Source organism: Urocitellus parryii, chromosome 9, assembly GCF_045843805.1.
Source record: "Urocitellus parryii isolate mUroPar1 chromosome 9, mUroPar1.hap1, whole genome shotgun sequence".
In the NCBI taxonomy this organism is placed as follows: domain Eukaryota; kingdom Metazoa; phylum Chordata; class Mammalia; order Rodentia; family Sciuridae; genus Urocitellus; species Urocitellus parryii.
The window spans coordinates 51,397,023-51,417,912 of record NC_135539.1 but is presented as its reverse complement, the minus strand read 5'-3'; the positions used below and the strand labels follow the sequence as shown (position 1 = coordinate 51,417,912).

Below are 20,890 nucleotides of genomic sequence, written 5' to 3'. Positions count from 1 at the left end.
AATATTAAAATTCTCTCTTTCTCCCTCTCTCTTCCCCTATCTCTCTCCCTTTCTCTTAAAAAAATATATAGTTAATATATATAGTTTATATATATATATATATATAGTTAATAGATGTGTATTTCCATAACTTTGGTAAAAAATTTGATATAAATTTAAATTGTAAAAGTTTTTTTATCATTTGTAGATTACACTGGACATACTTATAGATTGCAAAATATGCTATATTATGTAAATCTGTAAATTTACACTGTATTTAAAGAATATTAATTTCTAACTTTTCATGTAGTGCTCCAAATGCCTACTTAAAACATTTTAGGAGGACAAGATAAAAGGGGAGGAAATAAATTAAATTCAGGATTCACAAATGCAAAAATTGGTGTCACAAAAGACCTCCTTCAAAGGCTATCGTATGAGAAAATGGCAAGAGTACCTGTACATCCTGCATCATCTGCCTGAGCTTCAGGCCCCAGGATTTCTTGCCCTTCCTTTCCTGCTGAAATCAAAGAACAGGGGATTAAAAGAGACATATTTGCCACAAACATTTTAGCTTCTAGAAATCTGAAAAGAATTAGTTCAGATTATATTTAATTTGGATTTTTTTCTTTTACATATATGGGACTGCATTGTTGGAAAGTAGTGCTTTATAGAAGTATTAAGCAGTTACTTTTGTAAAAAAACACAAAGATGTCTTAGACAAATCTAAGACATCAATGCATATTTAGATATAATTCTGAAATTATACATATTTTACAGTTATAGGTTTAGTATCCTTTATCTGAAATGCTTGGGACCAGAAGCATTTTGAATTTCAGATTTTTAAATATTGACATATATAAATGAGTTATCTTGGGGATGGAACCCAGGTCTAAATGTGAAACTCATTGGTTTCAGATATACCTTTATCCACATAGCCTGAACATAACTTCTTACAGTGTTTTTAGGGTGCCTACATTTTTACTATGACCTGTCACATAAAGTCAGGTGTGAACCACTAGTGGTGTCATGTCAGTGCTCAAAGAATTTCAAATTTTGGATTTTCAGATTATGAATGTTCAACCTGCATAAGCATACTAGGATTTCAGTAAGTATTTTAGGAAAAGAGCTATATCTATAAGTAAAATGATTTTTTTCATTTATTTTCCAAAGCACATATTTCTGTGGTCCAGGTACTTTGCTAAATGTTTCATAAACTTGTTTCTTTTAACCTTCATAACAACTTTTTTTGGAGGTGGGTAGGTACTGGGGATTGATCTCAGGGGCACTTAACCAATGATCCACATCCCCAGCCTTTTTAAAAAATAGTTTTAGAGACAGGATCTCACTGAGTTGCTTAGGGCCTCACTAAGTTGCAGAGGCTGGCTTTGAACTCGTGATCCTCCTGCCTCAGCCTCCCAAGCTGCTGGAATTGCAAGTGTGCACCACTGTGTCAAGTCATAACAATCTACTTTATAAATTGAAAAAGCAAAAACAAAGTTGAGGGTTGGAGAAGTTAAATAATTTGCCCATGGACACACAGCTATTAGATGGAAGAACTGGAATTTGTATGCAGATCTGATTGACTTCAGAGCCCTTTCCATTACACACTTCTGCACTAGAAAACTAGAAAGACTAAACCAAATGTCACTGTGCCCAAAGCAAATATCTAAGGCACTATATTTTTTCTTCTACTCTGTTCCTTAGAGGAACTCTACATGTTTGTGATTCTCCCTTCCCCCCTGTGTTTGTAGTAGGCTATTTAATGTATTTAATACAGAATAGATACAGAGTAAATATTTTATATTATAAATGCATACTTTGGCAAAATGTTTTATATATTTGGGCACATTTTATTTATCATGAAAATTTATTAAGAACGCATGAATATATTAGAAGACATGAAGGAGTTAGAAACTGCTCTTTTAACTGTAGGAGAGTATATGTTCTAATTATAATCAGAATAATTTTAATTAATTAATTAATTTTTGGTCCTGATAATTGAACCCAGGGGTGCTTAACTATTAAGCCATACCCCCAGCCCATTTCATTTTTTATTTTGAGAGAGGGTCTCGCCAAGTTGCTTAGGGCCTTCTAAGTTGCTGAGAATGACTCTGAATTTCTGATCCTCTGCCTTAGCCTCCTGAGCCACTGGGATTATAGGCATGAATCACTGTTTCTGGCTAATCAGAATATTTTAAACATAATATAGGTATCTGCACCACATACAAATCTCACTAAATATGTCAGCTGAAAAATCTTGATATTAAATTTCTCTTTAGTTTGTTGAGAAACAGCACTAATTAAGTAAAATATCTTTGCATTCAATGTATTTCTTTATGTGCTCTGGATTAGTAGGTACATTATTTAGCAGATTTTAGCTTTTATACTAATATTTAAAGATGAACACTATATAAAAAATAGTTAAAATAAGTACAAATCATTTTAGATCAACATAAAAACACTAAGATAATTATGTGATTAACTTCTAAAAAATTCTCATCCTGTACTTTCTATCAGCACAATAATTAATAATTTAAAAGTTCTTATCAAGGGTTTACAAAAATAAGAATGTATGCCAGTGTTTGCCAAATACCTGTAAACCTCTAATATCTCTCACCCTTTTTTCCTCTCCAGTGCACCTACTTAAACCAAAATAAAAAACAGTATGCTAGCTGGGCAATTAAATGATGATATTATAGTTACTTATTGTTTATCTATGTCCTTTATTCATCCTCAAATAAACAGACTTATCACTTGTTAAGATGAACTATAACACTGATGTTAAAAGTTAAAAAGACATTTTTAAAATTTATACATGACAGCAGAATGCATTACAATGAAATGACATTTTAAAATTACTAATTTTTCTACTTAGTTATTATATATGATTAAAAAACTGTCTAGGGCTGCAGTTGTGGCTCAGTGGTACAGCAATTGCCTGGCATGTGTGAGACCCTGGGATCCATCTCAGCACTGCATATAAGTAAATAAAATTAAAAAGATCCATTGACAACTAAAAATAAAAAATAAAAAACTGTCTGGAATTCATTTAAATGATTTCTTCATTTCTTCCTTCCTTCATGTTTGCTTGGGATAAAATCTAGGCTCTTTAGATGAAAATTTAACATATTTTAGAATCTATTCCCAGCATTATTACATACAATGTGAAAACTGAAAGTCTCCATTCTCCTCTTCTCATCATTTCAGTAAGTATTTTGGTTGAAGAACTAAAACCATGTTGCTTAAAGAAACAAAAAATATCCTAATTTTGGCGTGTAATGTAAATGCTCTGTTTTTCAAATGTGCTGTCCAGGAATAGCTTCGTTTGCATTCATTCATGAAGTCACAGCACCTTCCCTAATGTGTTCTGATCTTATTATGTCTAATTCAGGAAATACAAAGGGAGTAAAGCAATAAAATCTATCTGTACAAAGGATTTTCCTCTATAGGACAATAATGTCAACACATTATGATTGGTTAACCTAAATTCAATATAAAAAGGAACAGTAGAATGCTCCTCAGGCTTCTAAATTCCAAAGCATATATAAAAGTGAGTAAAACCCCTGAATAATAAGACTGTTATTTTCAAATAAAGGCAAAGTATAACATGAAAAATAAGTCACAAAATACTTAGCAATAAAAGGAGCAAACTATTGATATATGCAACATCTTTGATCAATCTCCAAGAAATCCGTTCCAAAGGTTACATACTATATAATTTACATGACATTCTTGAAAATGCAAAATTATATATGGAGAACAGAATAGAACCCTTGGTTGCCAAGGTTTAGGGATGAAGCAAAGGAGAGCAAGAAATTACATGAGAGGATACTAGCTCTGCAGTAATGGAATTGTTCTGTATTTGACTATGAATATCAATCTCAATAATGCTAGCTGTGATTTCCATTATAGTTTTGTAAGATGTTTCCACTGGGCAAAAATGGGTCAAAGAGCCAGAGAAAATGATGCATGACTACTGAGAAATTATTTGAAAGTCTATAGACTTATCATCAGAAATCATGTATTCTATAAGGAAGTAGAATATCTTTAAAGTACTAAAAGAACAAAAAACACCCAGTCAGCTCAAAGTTCTATATACAGTGAAAATGTCCTTCAGAAATGAAGGAAAATAGAATAAAAACATTCTCAGATGAAGGAAAGCTAATATAATTCATTGCCAGCAGGTCTGTTCCAAAAGCACTGGTAAAGGAAGATCGTCAGAAAACAACAACAACAACAACGACAACAAAACCAAATGGTATCAGAGGGACACTTTAAATGTCAAGAATGAAAGAACAACAAGAGAAATGATCTGACATATATAAAAACTGCAAAATAAAGGAAGGAGGTTAATGGAACCCATTTGGCACTAAGTTTTCTATATTCCTCTTGAGTGATAAAAACATTGATTCTAAGTAGACTGAAAAGATAAATATGTACATTCCAAGTCTCATGGTGTAACAACTGAACTAGCTGGGTATTCCAAAGTATAAATACTTCAATCTGTAATATTAACACTTAAAAAATCTATAGAGTAAAATATTAAATAAATTAATTAAATAAATACATGTTTTTAAAAATTCTCCAAAAGAAGTTAGGAAAGGAAGATGAGAAGAATGATAAACAGGAAGCAAATAGAAAGCAAATATTAAAATGGTAAACCTAATCCCTAACATTAAAAGTTATATGACATGTAAATGGTCTAAAGAAGCAATTAAGGGATAGAGATTATCAGAATACAAGGGGGAAAAAAAACAAGCTCCATTTACATGCTAGCTACAAAATTATTTTAAATTTAATTAAATCAATAGGTTGAAAATCAAAAGGATGAAAAATTATGTCATGCAATATTGATAAAAATAAAGCTAGAGTGATTATATTAATACCAGACAGTACACTGTTAAATCTAAGAAAATTACCAGGGATAAAAAGAAATACTGCATAATGAAAAGAGTAATTTCACCAAGAAAACATAATAATCTTAAATACGTATGCATTTAACAACAGAGTTTTAAAACAGATAAGTAGAGATATCCATAATTATAATTGAAAACTTCAATACTCCCTTCATATTAATAACTGATAGAACAACTAGACAAAAATTCACCAAGGATACAGAAGAACTAAGCCACACCAACAAGTAGATCCAACTGGTATTTATGTAGAACACTCTACTTTCAAACAGCAGAATACACATTCCTTTCAAGTGCATGCAGAACATTCATAATATACAACATATAAAGGATCATAAAATAACATTTAACAAAATATAAGAAATGAAACCATACAAAGTTTCATTGACCTGAATGAATTTAAACTGATATCAATAGCTGAATGATAATAAGAAAATCTCTATACATTTCACTTCTAAAGAATCTATGGAACAAAGATGTAAATTAAAAGTCAATAAAAGTTTGTGGTATATCTCTATAAATGAGTGTTCTGAGGGACATTTATAGCATTAAGTACTTGTGCAATAAAAGAAGACCTCAATAATTCTAAGGTGCCATGTTACAAAAGAAGAAAAAGAGGAGCAAAATATACCCAGGGGGGGAAAAAAACACAGAAGGAAATAATTAAGATCAGAAATCAACAAAATTATCATAGAAAAATAGAGAAATTCAATGAAACAAAAAGCTGGTTCTTTGAAAAGATCAAAACAACTGCAAACCTTTAGTAAGATTGACAAACATAAAATAGAGGGAAGACACAAATTATTAATATCAAAAATGAAAAGGGAATATCAGTATAGAACTAGTGGATAGTAAATGGTTAATATAGGAATACTATGAACCACTTTACACACATAAATGTGAAAACTTTGAAATGGAAAAATTTCTCCTGAACCATAAAATACTAAAACTTATCCAAGATGAAATAAATAACCTGAATATTCTTGTAGCTATTTAAAAACTGACTTTTATAACATTCCTCTAAAACAAAACAACCATGTGTATGATTTTACTTACAAATTTTATCAGACATTTAAAGAAGAATAACTGTAAATGAACACTTTTTTCAAGAAAAGGTAAAGGAATACTTTCTAACACATTTTATCAGGTTAACATTATTCTGATAATAAAATTATGCACCACAGTATAAAAAGAAAAGCAAAGCTATAGACCAATATCCTCAGTGGAAAATGACACAAAAATCTTCAAAGAAGTATTAGCAAATCAAATTCAGCAATATATAAAAATGACCACATGGAGCTTTATAGGGAATCAAGGTTCATTCAATATGAATGAGTATTTGAATATTTGAATATATTTGAATATTCATTAATTCACTTTACCATTCTAAAATGCTAAAAAAGCAAAAGTCACATGTTAATTTGAAATGATAAAAAAGTGTTTAAAAACTAGTGATACAGAAAAAGCATCCAGAAATCTCAACTATTCATAATGAAAACTCAGCAAAATAGGAATAGCTGGGAACATACTAAATTTGATAAAGGGCATCTATGACATAGTTAACATTATTCTTGTTTTAAATTTTATTTTATTGATTCTTCTTAGTTATACCCAACAGTAGAGTCTATGTTGATAAAATTATATAAGCACGGGATATATCTTCTAATCAGGACCTCATTCTTGTGGATAGGCATAGTGGTGAGGATCTCTTAGCTTATTTTCATATGTGTACATAGAAAAATTATGTCAGATTCATTCTACTTTCTTTCCTATTCTTTTCCCTTTCCCTTCCTTTTGTTCCCCTTTGTCTAATCTACTGAAATTCTCTTCTTGCCCTTCCCCAGTTAACATTATTCTTAAAGGTGAAAGAGTAAATGCTTTTACTCAATATTGGGGTAAAAGGCAAGCATATCCACTGTTACCATTCTTGGCATCTGGCCATGTCAATAAAACTAAATAAAAGGCAGATATATTAGAAAGGAAGAAACAGACTGCCCCTATTTGTAGAGGACAAGACTGTCTACATAGAAAATCACAAGGAAACTACAAGAAACTCCTAGAACCAAATCAACACATAAAAATCAGTCATATTGCTATATATTAGTAAAGAACAACTGGAAACTAAGGAAAAAAACCACAAGTCATTCATAATAGCTCTTTTCCTGAAAAAAGAAATAAGTAGGTGTAACTGCAATAAAATAAGAGGATGATCTATATTCTGATACTATAATACACTAAGAAATCAAAGACCTAAAGAAATGTAGAGATATAAAGTTCACAAATTGAAATTCTCCTCAACATAATAAATATATGGGTTCTCTTTAAACTTATCTATAGATTTAATGAAATTCAAATCAACATCTCAGCAGGATTAGCTTTAATATAGATGAGATTATTCTAGAATTTACATGGAAAGGCAAAGGAACTATAATATTAAACACAATTCCATGGAAAAAATAAAGCTGGAGAAATAACATTCCCTAAATTTAAGACTTCTTACATAGCTATAGAAATCAGGATTATATAGTATTGTCAAAGGGACACAGAGATCAACAGAATAGGACAGAGTCCAGACAAAGACTCACACAAATATGGTCAATTAGTTATTAACACAGGTTCAAAGCCCACTCAATTGAGAAAGGGTAATTTTTTCAACTGTGTTGAAACAACTGGGCTTCCACATCAAACAAACAAAGAAAGAAATTAACCTTACTTCAACCTAACATTTAAAAAAATTAATACAACAACAATCATGTGCCTAATTATAAAGAAAACAAAGGAGAAAATCCTAAAGATCTGAGTTAAAGAAAGAACTCTTGGATATGATATCAAGAGCATGATCTATAAACTGAAAAAGTGATAATCTGGACATGAAATTTGATATAATGAGAGCAACTATGAACAGAGCAGGGAGGAAGAGCAGGAAGGAAAGATTAATATTAAACAGAGACATGAGATGGGAGGGAAATGGAGAGAAAAGGGAAATTGCATGGAAATGAAGGGAGACCCTCATTGCTATACAAAATTACATATAAGAGGTTGTGAGGGGAATGGGAAAATAAACAAAGAGAGAAATGAATTACAGTAGATGGGGTAGAGAGAGAAGATGGGAGGGGAGGGGAGGGGGGATAGTAGGGGATAGGAAAGGTAGCAGAATACAACAGTTACTAATAGGGCATTATGTCAAATTGTGGATGTGTAACTGACGTGATTCTGCAATCTGCATTTGGGGTAAAAATTGGGAGTTCATAACCCACTTCAATCTAATGTATGAAATATGATATGTCAAGAGCTTTGTAATGTTGTGAACAACCAATAAAAAATTTATTCATAGAAGAGATAAAAAAGAAACTAACATGAATAAAATTCTATTAATTTTCTTATTAATTTCTAAATATTTTGTTAATTTTGTTTGCAAATATAATCTGCTCAACTAATATCAACAAGTTGACAGCTTTCTAAAAATACAAATTAAAAATTTGTAAACTAAGTTGTAAAAAAAACAAAAACAAAAAAAAAAACTTTGTTCTGGGAAAGCCTAGCTAAAGAGAATGAAGAAACAGGATAGATTGGGGAAAAAGTACTTACTACAACTATAAAGGACTATAAAATTTAATGAAGAAACTCAAAAAATATGCAAAATATGTTAACAGATACTTCACTGAGATGACATATACATCTGCATATATAAGTATATACATCTAGATATAGTAAGTAAATGTGAAAATATGTTCAGTTTCACTAGGTATTAGAGAAAGGAAGATTCAAACCATACCTATAATGAAAATCACCTATTAGAATGGTTAAAGTAAAAAATATTGATAAAATCGAATGCTTGTGGGGACCTAGAGAAATTGAATCTCTGATGGAGAGTGTGGTACAAACACTCTGGTAAAGTTTGGAAGTTTCTTAAAACATTAAATATATATTTAACATAAGATATAACAATTCTACTTCTAGGTTCTTACCCTAGAGAGATAAAAACTTGTGTTTACCCTCACCCAAAAATCTGTACACTAATGTTCATCACAACTTTATTCATTATCTTTATAAACTGGAAATCACCCCAAATGTTCTTCAACAGCTGAATGGATAAATAAACTGTGGTACAACTATAGAATGGAATAGTACTCATCAATAAAAAGGATCAAACTGTTGAGGTATGCAATAATACATCTGACTGATTTTCAAAGGCATGCTGAATGAAGGAGTCAAACACAAAATATTTCACATTGTCTTGATACCATTTTTAAAAATAATTAATTTATTTTAATTAGTTATATGTGACAGTAGAATGTATTCTGATTCATCATACACAACTGCAGCTCAACTTTACATTTCTATGGTTGTACACAATGTAGCTTTGCACCACATGTGCAGTCATATGTGTATCTAGGTAATGATGTTCATCTCACCATCTTTCCTGCTCCCATGCACCGTTCCTCCATTTTTCCCATCCCCTCCCATTACGGATCAGCATCCACTTATCAGAGAGAACATTAGGCCTTTGTTTTGGGGGGTGGCTTACTTCACTTAGCATGATATTCTCCAACTCTACCCATTTACCTGCAAATGCCATAAGTCTATTCTCTTTTAATGCTGAGTAATATTCCATTGTGTATATATACTACAGTTACTTTATTCATTCATCTATTGAAGGGCATCTAGGTTGCTTCCACAGTTTAGCTATTGTGAATTGAGCTGCTATAAATATTGATGTGGCTGTGTGACTACAGTATGCTGATTTTAAGTCCTTAGGGTATAACTGATTTTAAGTCCTCTGGGTATAAACCGAGGAGTGGGATAGCTGGGTCAAATGGTGGTTCCATTCCAAGTTTTTAAAGGAGTCTCCCATACTGCTTTCCAGATTGGATACCATTTTTAAGATATTCTCCAAAAGAAAAATACTACAGTGACAGAGAACAGATAACAGTTGTGCAGGGTTTTGAGTGGAAGAAATATATGAATAAAACGGTATCACACCCCTGAATTTTTCAATGATGGAACAGTTCATTGCCTTGACTGTGGTGGTTGCTATGTGAATGTGTTTGAGCATGTGTATGTATGTGTGTATGTGTTACAAAAGCTTGAAGAACTGTATATCAATAAGAAAGTTGATTTTACTCTATGTTAATTAAAAAGAATTCCTGAATTCTTAACAATAACAAAAAAAAAATAAAAAAATTATGTTTTCTAGCTTAAGGTGCTAATTCTATAAATGGAAATTTAACAGAACTAGAGTGTTTATAGATTTTAAAAACTGTTTTGATATTTTACTCTGTTACTTGAGAGACAAGGTGATAATAATATACAACAATGGATTTATATTTGGAAAAGAAATAAGGAGGCAATAGATAAAAGCAAAGAATTTAGAGTCAATTAAGCATTGGTTAAGATTCTGGCTCTACTAAGTCCATAAATCACCTTGGAAGAGTGATATGAACTCTTCTTGTCCTTAGTTTCCACATATTTAAAGCTAATAAATTACTAAATAGGAATGTAGTGAATATTGAAAATGTATAAGAAGTATTCAGCCCAATGAGTATTAGATAGAAAATGTTCAATATTACAGGCATTATAATGGATTTTATGAATATATAGTCATTTTATGAATATATAGTCATTTTATTATCTTTATTATATGTAAGATTTGGAGATCATCATGTCTGCAACATTTTGAACTCAAATTAACTCATTAAACTTTAAGAGCAGGGTACAAGTGGATTGACAGTTATAGTAATCATTTAATTACCTAAATAATCCATTCACCCACTCATTATTTGAAAGCCTACCATGATCAAGTTCTGCTAAGTGCTGAAATACATAATATAAAAAATTTCACCACTAACCTCAAAGAACATAGTTTAAGGGAGAGAGAAAACTGCATTATCATGGGTGCTACAACAGGATGCCAATGGATTGCATGATAATTACCATCTTTTTTTGCTTAATTCAATTGTTCAGAAGGAACTGATTTAACAAACACGGACATTTGTTCTTAGTACAACAGTGACAATGAGTAAAATAATCTAAGTAAATTACATTCATTTTCAAATCATTCATGTACTTCCTTTTTTCTGAGCTAGTAGAGAAAAAAATCCTTTACCCAAAAGACCAACAATGAGTAACCTGCTTGCATATAAGCAGGTTACCTATCTTTACTATTAATTAGTTGCTCAAAATATCATAAGTATCAAACCACCTGCATAACTTATGGTAGTGTAGAGGTTAATGGCATAATTCCCAGACTCAGACCACCTGCTTCAAATCTCAGATCACACTTATTAGCAGTGACTCTATAAATGATCTACTGTCTTTTTTAAATCTTTATTTCCTCATCTATAAAATGGGGCTGTCATCTGCCTCATTATGGTATGATGAAAATTAGATTAACTTATGCAAAACACAATTTAGAACATTACTTGGCATATAGTACCCAATATAAGTTATCTATGATTACTATTAATATTAGCATGTGGTTTGTGGATTCTGGAGAATTTTATTGTGTGGGGGGTTGTGGTCTACAGAATAATGACTTCCTAAAGACATCCACATTCTAATCCTCCAACTCCATGAAAATCATAGCTTTAATGGTAAAATGGATTTTGTAGATGTGACTAAGGTGATGACCTTTGAGATGGGAAGATTATCCTGAATTATCTAGATGGGCCAATTAATAATATGAACTCTAGAAGTGGAAGAAATGAAAGCAGGAGTGTGGGAGATGATATTAAGAAGTAGGAGTCAGTCTAATATTACAGAGTCTTGACCTGTACTGGTGGCCCTAAAGATGGAGCAAAGGGATCATGAGCCAAGGAATCTAGGTACCCTCTGTAGGCTGGGAATGGCCCTCAGCCAGCAAGGAAATGGGGTCCTCATATACCCAGAAGGATCTGTAATCTGAATGAGCAAGGAAAGGGATCCTTCCTATGAACTTCCAGTAAGGAATGTAACATTCACATAAGATTTTAGCCCACTGAGACCTAAGATGGTTGTAATGTAATACATTTGTTTTATTTAAACAATCAAGTATATGATAATTTGCTATGGTGGCAGTAGAAAACTAATGTAAGTGCTTAAATATTTTTAGAGAAGGAAGAAGAATGAAGATAATAGCTACAGGGAAAATTGCTATGTAGAGAGTAGAGTTCAGTATTATTTCCTTTTTGTTGCTTTAGTTTTGTCATACAATGAATCTGAAATCTAATTATTACCGGGCTTGAGTCTTGCTAGAGGCTATGGTAAATTCAAAAGGAGTACGGACATAGTAACTGCTTGGATGATGTTTCTGTATGTATATATGCTGATAGTATGACCAAACTACTTTCCTATTGATGTTTCTAAATATTATATTCAACATGTATATATATTTTCTGTTGGATTAACTAGAAAAAGGAAACAACAAAATGCTTTAGAATCCAGAATCATATAGACCTGGATTTAAATCTTGGTTTTCCATGTATTTCGTGTATTATTTTGGCAAGATATTTAACCTTTTTTCTGAGCCTCAGTTTCCGTCTTTAGATATAAAGTGGAGCTAGAAGACACAAAATTGTTATAATAATGAAAAGAAAAAATTTTCAGGAAACCAATTACCATTAGGCCTGGATTGTTACACACAAAGTATTATAAATACGTAAATGTTAGTATAACTAATTGCTCATTTATTGTGTCAGCCTTTCTAGTCCTCCAGTGGTTTGTCAAACAGTAATGTCTCTCACAATCCAAAGCAAATCTAAAAGAAAAGTCTTAATGAAGGAATAAACCTGATTTATCTTTGACTCCAATTTCAAGGAGACCAGCTCTGAAATGGTGGGGAAATAAGTTGACACTATCGAATGTGGAGGCAACCCAAAAAAAGTACAAAGGACCTGTTTAAGATCTTGGGGGCTAATTAACAGTCATTTTACTAGAAAGGCTAAGGAATGGTCACAGATTTGAGAATGAGCTTTGGATAGGTTATGTGTTTTCTAAGTTGAGTTATTATGTTTCAATATTTTCTCTTTTGTTATGTTTATTAAAATAATTTTGAAAATTCTTTTTTTCAGAAATACTATTAGAACTCAAAAATAAAGAGAATTTTTGCTTCATTTTGATCAGGATTTAAAAACACAGTTTTAATTTGAACAATTTTAGACTTAGAAGTTACATAAATAGTGCAGAGTTCCTGCATGCTCTTCATGCTTCCTCTATAAGAACATCTCATATAATCAAACTACTATTATGTAACACATGAAATTAATATTATTAACTAATCTACAGACTTATTTAATTTTTGCAAGTTTTTAGACTACAACTGTTATTTTGTTCCTTGGTTCAGAAAGCAATTTAGTATCCTACATTGCATTTAGGATATCATGTCTTATTTCCATAGTCTATTACCAAAATCTGACAATCTGATCTGTTAGACTTTGACAAGTTGCTTCATTTTTTCCTTGTATCTTATGACTTTGACATTTTTTAAAGATTACTAGGCATGTATTTTGTAACATTCTCAACTTGAATTTCTCTGATGTTTTCTAATGATTAGAGTGAGGCTATACATTTTGAGCAAGAATATACAACTGTACTCTTGCCAATGTATCACACCAGTGGTATCGAATATCACTATATTATATTATTGGTGATGTTAACTTTGATTACCTGGTAAATGAGATATGTCTGCCAGGTTTCTTCACACTACTTGTGATGTCTCTCTTTATAATTAATAATTATCTTGTGGAGAAGTACTTTGAAACATGCCAATGTCCTTTTTCCTCATTAAAACTCCATCCACACATTTTAAGCATCCACTGATAGTTCTTATCTGAAATAGTTATTATCATGGTGTTTGTCTAATAGTGAATTTTCATTTCCCTAATTACTCATTAATTTATAATTGGAATCCTACTATAAAGAAGGACTATTCCTTTACTCCATGTATTTAAGAAAATAGGGATGCACTGATATTTATCTTATTCTATGGCTTATTATTCAATACTATCATCATTTATTTTGTTGCAAATATTGTTCTAGATTTGGCACTGAGAGCTCCTTCACATGACTTATATGACTTTTAATGTGATATAATAATTTTATATTTATTTGTTTATTTTCACTTAATGTTCCAGCTAATCTTAGATTTTCCCTGTCGCTGGTCTGGAATCAGTCATTTCTCTAAATAAAGATTTGTACCTTTTATTGAAGAATGATATTTAAATCTTAGATCTGGCACTAGGTATACTGACTACTATCAGGTTTGCTGAGAAAGCATGAGATACTAATATGGATGTAACAATTTCAAATTAAAAAAAGAAATAACTCATGTAACAATACTTTTGACTATAAACTATACACACTTTGTTGAAGGTAGCACATTTGATAGGGATTTTTAAAAGGGCAGAGTGCACAACTGAGGTTCAGTATTGTAGGGAGAGCCCTAACTTCTTCATTAGTGTTATTTCTGAGTACTTAGATACTCAGAGGTTTGTAATTTTATTTCTGAGTGCTTAGATACTCAGAGGTTTATAAATATTAGTGCTGTATATTTAGTGCAAATAGAAGTGAATTCCCTTATAAATAGAGTTTTTAAAAAGCCCTCTGGCATCATTTGGCCCAATTTCTTTATTTTACAAATGCAAAGGGGGAAATTCAAGACACAGTAGTACAGTAAAGACTAGAAGCCACATGCTGAACTATTCCTACATCACACTCCTCTGGTTGAAAAAGATTCCAAAGAGTAAGTTAAACTAAGTCTTAAGAAATAAATACAATTTGGCTCAATGCTTATTTAGATATTGACTAATATATCTGCACAGATTACTTATAGTATTTTATTATTACCTGTGCCTAAGAAAGCCTTATTTCTATGACATATAAGATCAGAGTCTTAAATTTTTTATGATAACAAGTTTTTATTGCTTTGGCATTTTTATAAATATGTAAATTTCTATAGGGTATTAAAACTTCATATAAAAATGTTCAAGTTGCTAATGGGACATTTTAAAAACTCAACAATTTTAAAATACTAAGAAATAGCTAATATATTAAATGATATTTCATTTATCAGATTAGTATTTTGTAGATGTTTTAAAACTGAAAGCATAAGGAGTCTTGAAGACAGTTATCTAAAAAGTTAATATTGCATTTAAAAAGGTTTAACTGACATAAGCTTGAAGTGTTTGGCTGAACCACAAGATCTTATAAGATGAATACATCTGTATTCAGTGCTGGAACACTGCCAAATCATATTTTCTTTCCCACGATAAAAATTTAATGTTGATGGTATTTTCAGACAACTGCACTTCAGCACTTAATTATCCTTTTTTTTGTTGTTTATTTTTGATGGTGAATACATCCTAGCTTAATATCTACAATAAAATTGCTTCTTCCATTGAATCCTTTTAAAGAATGTAATTATAAATTAACATTCAATTGAGATAAGAATATAGTTTTTTTTAAGAATAGTTTTTAAAGATCTTTATTACATGACATTTTAAAAGAATATTATATTTTCATATATAATTCAGGCTGTTGATTTACATTATGCTACAGATCTGTGAATATCAGGTCTCTAGCACAGCTGAATATCACTGACCACTTTCTTGTTTATTGCGTCCCCTTTTGCTTACAAATCTTTAGTTAGTTGACACAGGTATTGTGGCTTCCTTGAATTCAGCAACATTACAAGGTCTTTGCTTCATTTTCCTTTGCTCTTTTTCCAGTAAGCAGGCAGAAAACCCTTCATTGAGCTTTCTAAACTTCTTTCTGAAAACCGTGCAATTTCTCTGCTTCTCAGCAAAATTTTCTAATCTGTTTTTCAATAGCATAAAAATTTTATATTCATGATTTCTTGAAGTTACAATATGATCAAGACACCGTTTTATTCCATATTGGCTAAGTATATTTATTAAATGCACAAAAAGTAAAGAAAACAAAACAACACAACAGACAGGTTTTATCAAAGAACAGAACTTGAAAGTAATGGTAAAATACAGTGCAACTTTATTAAGCAGTGGCTGCTTTTCAGAGAAAGCTCCATTTGTAGTAACCCAAGTTCTCTGTTTCTGCTTCAGGATCATGTTAGTTTGACCAAGCATATCCAAACTGAACAAACTTTCAAAGTCAGCTGAAAGAATCATCTTGAAGAGACAAAATCAATTTAAAGATACAAGTTTTCTTATGAAATCTGAAGTCCCATTATCTAACTAAGGTGAATACATGATCAAGAGCAACTTAATGACAACTTATAAGAGGAATTAAAGTAAATTAATAAGAGTGAATAATCTTATTTGTGAATTAAAATTAATTTGCTGAAGACTCTGAATTGGTGCTCTGGCAAGAAGTTTTGGTTGTCTTAGATCAATGAGTGGTGCTACAAAAATTTGCTGTGAACTTTTTCACAATAATATTTGAACTCTCATAATGGGAGAGGGTACTTTTTAACAAGGGTAATGCACTGATATTTTACTTTAATCAAAATTGTTTATCAAAGGAACTACAATTTATGTATAATGGTTTGTTCATTTGGCTGGACAAGATAGTTTTAAGCATGGTGTGATATATACAAACTTTTACTATTTTTTTAATTAATTAAAAGTAAGGTAAAGCCTAGCCTTGTTACTTTACATAGGTTTAGAAACTATATGTAAGTATAGTTTATTTATAAAAGTTAAATATGTGTGTGTGTATGTGTGTCAAGGCAGTAATTAATATGCAATTCAAAATATCTTTTGACTTGGGTATCAAATTTACTATAGGATTTGGTCAAATATGACTTTTTAGGTATCTTATACACAATAAAAAATTAGAAATTGTTAATACTCACTATACTGGTTTCATTAATTTTATCTACCCATATTTGTAGCATCTTTGTTTCAATCATCACATAATTGTCAATCCTGAGGAGATCTTATTGTATATACCCACTGTATTTATGAAGGTATACACATTTTTATTCTCATTATTTCTTCCTTCCCATTATACTAATATTCCTTCTTCTATCATTTTATTTCTGTTTTAAAGTCTTTTTTAAAGCTACATTTAGGGTAGATTTGCTGTTGACAAACCCTGTTAGTATTTCTTAATCTAAAAATGTCCAGATTTCTTAATTCTTTTGGAATATTTTCTCTGGATATAGAATTCTAGATGAACAATTCTTTTCTTTCAATATTTCAGAAGTGTGCCATATATGCTGCTGGTCTCCATAGTTTTTTTTTATAAAAAAATCAATGTCATTCAATTTTTATCTGCCTACAGGTAAAAGTATCTTTTATCATTCTCTACTTTCATTTCTTTAAGTATTCTCTTTTCAGAAGCTTGACTATAAAATTCAGTTTTCACATGGATTCTTTAATGCTGTTTGGGGAATACATTTATGATTTTTATTAAATTTTAGAAATAATTAGCTATTTCTTTGAATACTTTTTTTTCAGTAACATTTTCTCCTCTCTTTCTGGAATTCTAATGTCATTAATTTTAGATCTGAACAGATTTTAGATTCTGTCCATTTTTCCCCAGTGTGTTTTCTCTATGTTGTTCAGATTAGGTAAATTCTATCATTCTAACTCCAACTTCATTGATTCTTTCATTCTGCTACTGAGTCTACAGACTAAAGTTTTTCTTTTATTTAGTTACTATATTTTTTTAGTTATAAAATTTCCATTTGGTGCTTCTTTATATTTTCTATTTCTTTGCTAAACCTGTCTGTTTCAGTTTCAAGCCATGTTCAGAAGTGCTTGTTGAAATATTTTTACCATAGTTGCTTTAAAATCCTTGTCAGGTAATTCTAACATCAGTGTCACTGTGGTGCTGGTTCACTGTCTTTTTAAATTCAAGTTGGAATTTCCTAGTTTGTGGAATGAAAAGTAATTTCGAGTCAAACATGGGACATTTTAATTATTATTAAAACAGATGGAGGCAGTCCAGAAGACAGTCTTCTGGTCAGGATTTCTCCCATGACACCATTCCAGTGGAAAATTAAGGTGTGTTTCCACTAGTACCAAGTGGTAGTAGAAGTCTAGGATCCTCTATTAGCTTCTGGTCCCCTGCCTGGGAAGAAGCTGCTCATTACTCCAAGGCAGAGGTTAGAGTTCAGGCTTCTCACTAGACTTTTAGCCCAGCTGCAAGGCCCTCATTACTGCTTCCTAAGTGGCTTTCATTGACACCATGGATGAAAGGCTACTCCATTTTCTCTGTGTAGTTCTGAATGCCTTAACTCTCCACCAGTATGCTCTAACACCTGCTCAGCAGGGAAGAGAGGGGATTTCTTATTACCACTATTACCACAAGGAAAAAGTGAAATGGAAGTCTAAGCTTCTTATGTGTCTCCATTGACACTGAAGGAAAAAGGGATGTGGTTGTTACCATTTGGTGGAGATGAAAGTTCCAGCTCTTTAAATGGTCTTGTCCATACCAGTGTGTGTGTGTGTGTGTGTGTGTGTGTGTGTGTGTGTGTGTGGTGATCCTCATTTCAGTGAAGATGGAAGTATAAGGCTTCCTACTCAGCCTTTACTGGTGGGGAGGAGAAGAAAAGTTGCAGGGTTTTTCTGTGGTATTTAGCTCTAGTAGAGCATTTATTGTCTAAACTTTTTTGTCTTAGAAGGCTGCCTCCTTCCTGGTCTTTTGGCTAGAGAAAAGTAGGTTTTCCTTGGGGCTTGTTTCTGCATATGTGTACACCTGCTGAGGTTTTCGGGTTGTTGCCTTCTCTAGCACCCTGTCTGATCTATAAGAGATATATAATCTAAAAAAGAAAGAAAAGTGTTGTACAGAGGAAGCTTTTAGGTAGCACATACTTTAAAATATATTTACAAAGGACAAAAAGAATGTCATATAACCAAAGATGAATATAGAAATTTAGACAATATAATGACCAGTGTCAGGTAGATAAAAAATAAAAGTGAACTAAAGCTCTCAAAATGCAAAGAAAAGCAATGAACTTTCACTACTTCTATTCAACACAGTCCTTGAAACTCTAGCCAGACCAGTCAGACAGACAAAAGAAATTAAAGGGCTATGCATAGGAAAAGAAGAACTCATACTATCCCTATTTGCCAATGACATGATTCTACATTTAGAAGATCTAAAAAAATCCACTAGAAAACTTCTAGAACTGATAAATGAATTCAGAAAAGTAGCAGGATATAAAACTAACGCCCATAAATCAAACACATTTCTATACGTAAGTGATAATCCACTGAAAGAGAAATTAGGAAAACTACTCCCATTCAAAACATCCTCAAAAAAGATAAAATACTTGGGAATCAATCTAACAAAATAGGTGAAAGACCTCTACAATGAAAACTACAAGACATTAAAGAAAGAAATTGAAGAAGACCTTTGAAGATGGAAAGATCTCCCATGCTTTTAGATTGGCCATTTCTGGCCATACTACCAAAACTGTTGTACAGATTTAATACGATTCCTATTAAAATCCCAATAACATTCTTCATAGAAATAGAAAAAAAATCATGAAATTCATTGGAAAAATAAGAGGCCTAGAATAGCTAAAGCAATCTATAGCAAGAAAAGTGAAGCAGGAGGCATCATAATACCAGATCTCAAACTATACCACAGAGCCATAGTAACAAAAATGGCATGGTATTGGTGTCAAAATAAACATGTAGACCAATAGTACAAAATAGAAGACACAGAGACAAACCCACATAAATCCAGTTATCTCGCACTAGACAAAGGTGTCAAAAAATACATTAGAGAAAAGAAACCCTCTTCAACAAATGGTGCTGGGGAAACTGGAAATCCATATGTAGCAAAATGAAATTAAAACCCTATCTCTCACCCTTCACAAAACTCAACTCAAGGCAGATCAAGGACCTAGAAATTAGATCAGAGACTCTGTACCTAACAGAAGAAAAAGTAGGTCCAAATGGTCATCATGTTGGATTAAGTAAAGCGCAAGATGTAAAATCAAGAATCAATAAGTGGGATGGTATCAAATTAGAAAGATTCTTCTCAGTAAAAAGAAAATGTCTTTATGAACTCATTTGTAGGAGATTTTTTTCAGCATCTAATGTATATCAAGCATTAGGGGTGGTATCAATAAGATAAAATCCCTAACCATAATTTATTTAATAGAAGAGAATGAGTCATAATCAACTAATCATGGAAAAAGTTATGTACATTTATTGGTTTGAAGTATTCACTATGTCTAGCTTATAGAGGAGATAACAGAAAAGGAAGAGAAGGGTAAGTGAGGCTGAGGGAATAGAATATGCAAAGGTTTAGAAGAGTAAAAGGGTATGAACAAGGAGAGTAATGCAAAACCAAACTTAGAAAGACATTACTAATGGCATTATTTGTCATGCAAGAATAGAATTTGGACTCAAATACAAAGGCAACTAGGAACTACAAGAATTAGTTTTGATCTCTTCCAAAAAGTATTAAGTTCAAAGAGCAAAAGATAGAACCAAAACCCAGGATCATAAGCCACTGTGCAAAAACACTTGATCTCCTGTCTGATATATTTGAGAAAATAGAAGTCTTTGAAAATAAATACTAATTTGGTTATGATCTTTGAGAAATAGTGGAAACTAGGAGAGATGAGCAAATGTCATTCAATTTGCATATTCTACCTCGGACATCCTTTTGTAAACTATAGATCAGAAATGTTAACTTCCATGCTGAGAATGTTTTCTAGAATAGATTATAAAGGTATTGTTTGTGTATATCTATGCATCAAAACAAGACCAATCCCAAACAAGAGTTGATCACCAGCATCTAGAATAGGTTTATTAAAAGAAAAAAAAAGTCATAAACTGGTCTCTCATCCATTTTAGACACCATAAAAGTAATGGCTGGAAAAAATTGGCAGCTCTAGTATATCTGGGTATCTGACAAGATCTCCCATATTTATTTTTGAAGACACAGATCACAGAATATTTTAATAAATTTATTTAAAAATTAGTGTATGGAAGAAAGTTTATGCTGCCTTTAGTTCTGTCCTTGGTTCTACTCATAAAATTTCTTTTTTTTCAATTTTTTATTAGTTGCTCAGACAATAC

The 20,890-nt window shown here is 31.6% G+C and overlaps 1 protein-coding gene across 3 annotated transcripts in view; it reads right to left on the bottom strand.

Moving 5' to 3' along the window:
- Positions 1 to 20,890, bottom strand: part of Zeb1 (zinc finger E-box binding homeobox 1) — a 157,763-nt gene that overhangs the window by 28,092 nt on the left and 108,781 nt on the right. The window contains exon 3 of one of the 3 annotated variants that reach the window (XM_026402310.2): positions 434 to 496. The exons of 1 other annotated variant lie outside the window; for it this stretch is intronic. In XM_026402310.2, the coding sequence (XP_026258095.1) occupies positions 434 to 496 (63 nt within the window). The remainder of the gene's footprint in view (positions 1 to 433; positions 497 to 20,890) is intronic. One more of the 3 variants, XM_026402311.2, reaches the window with a different exon arrangement.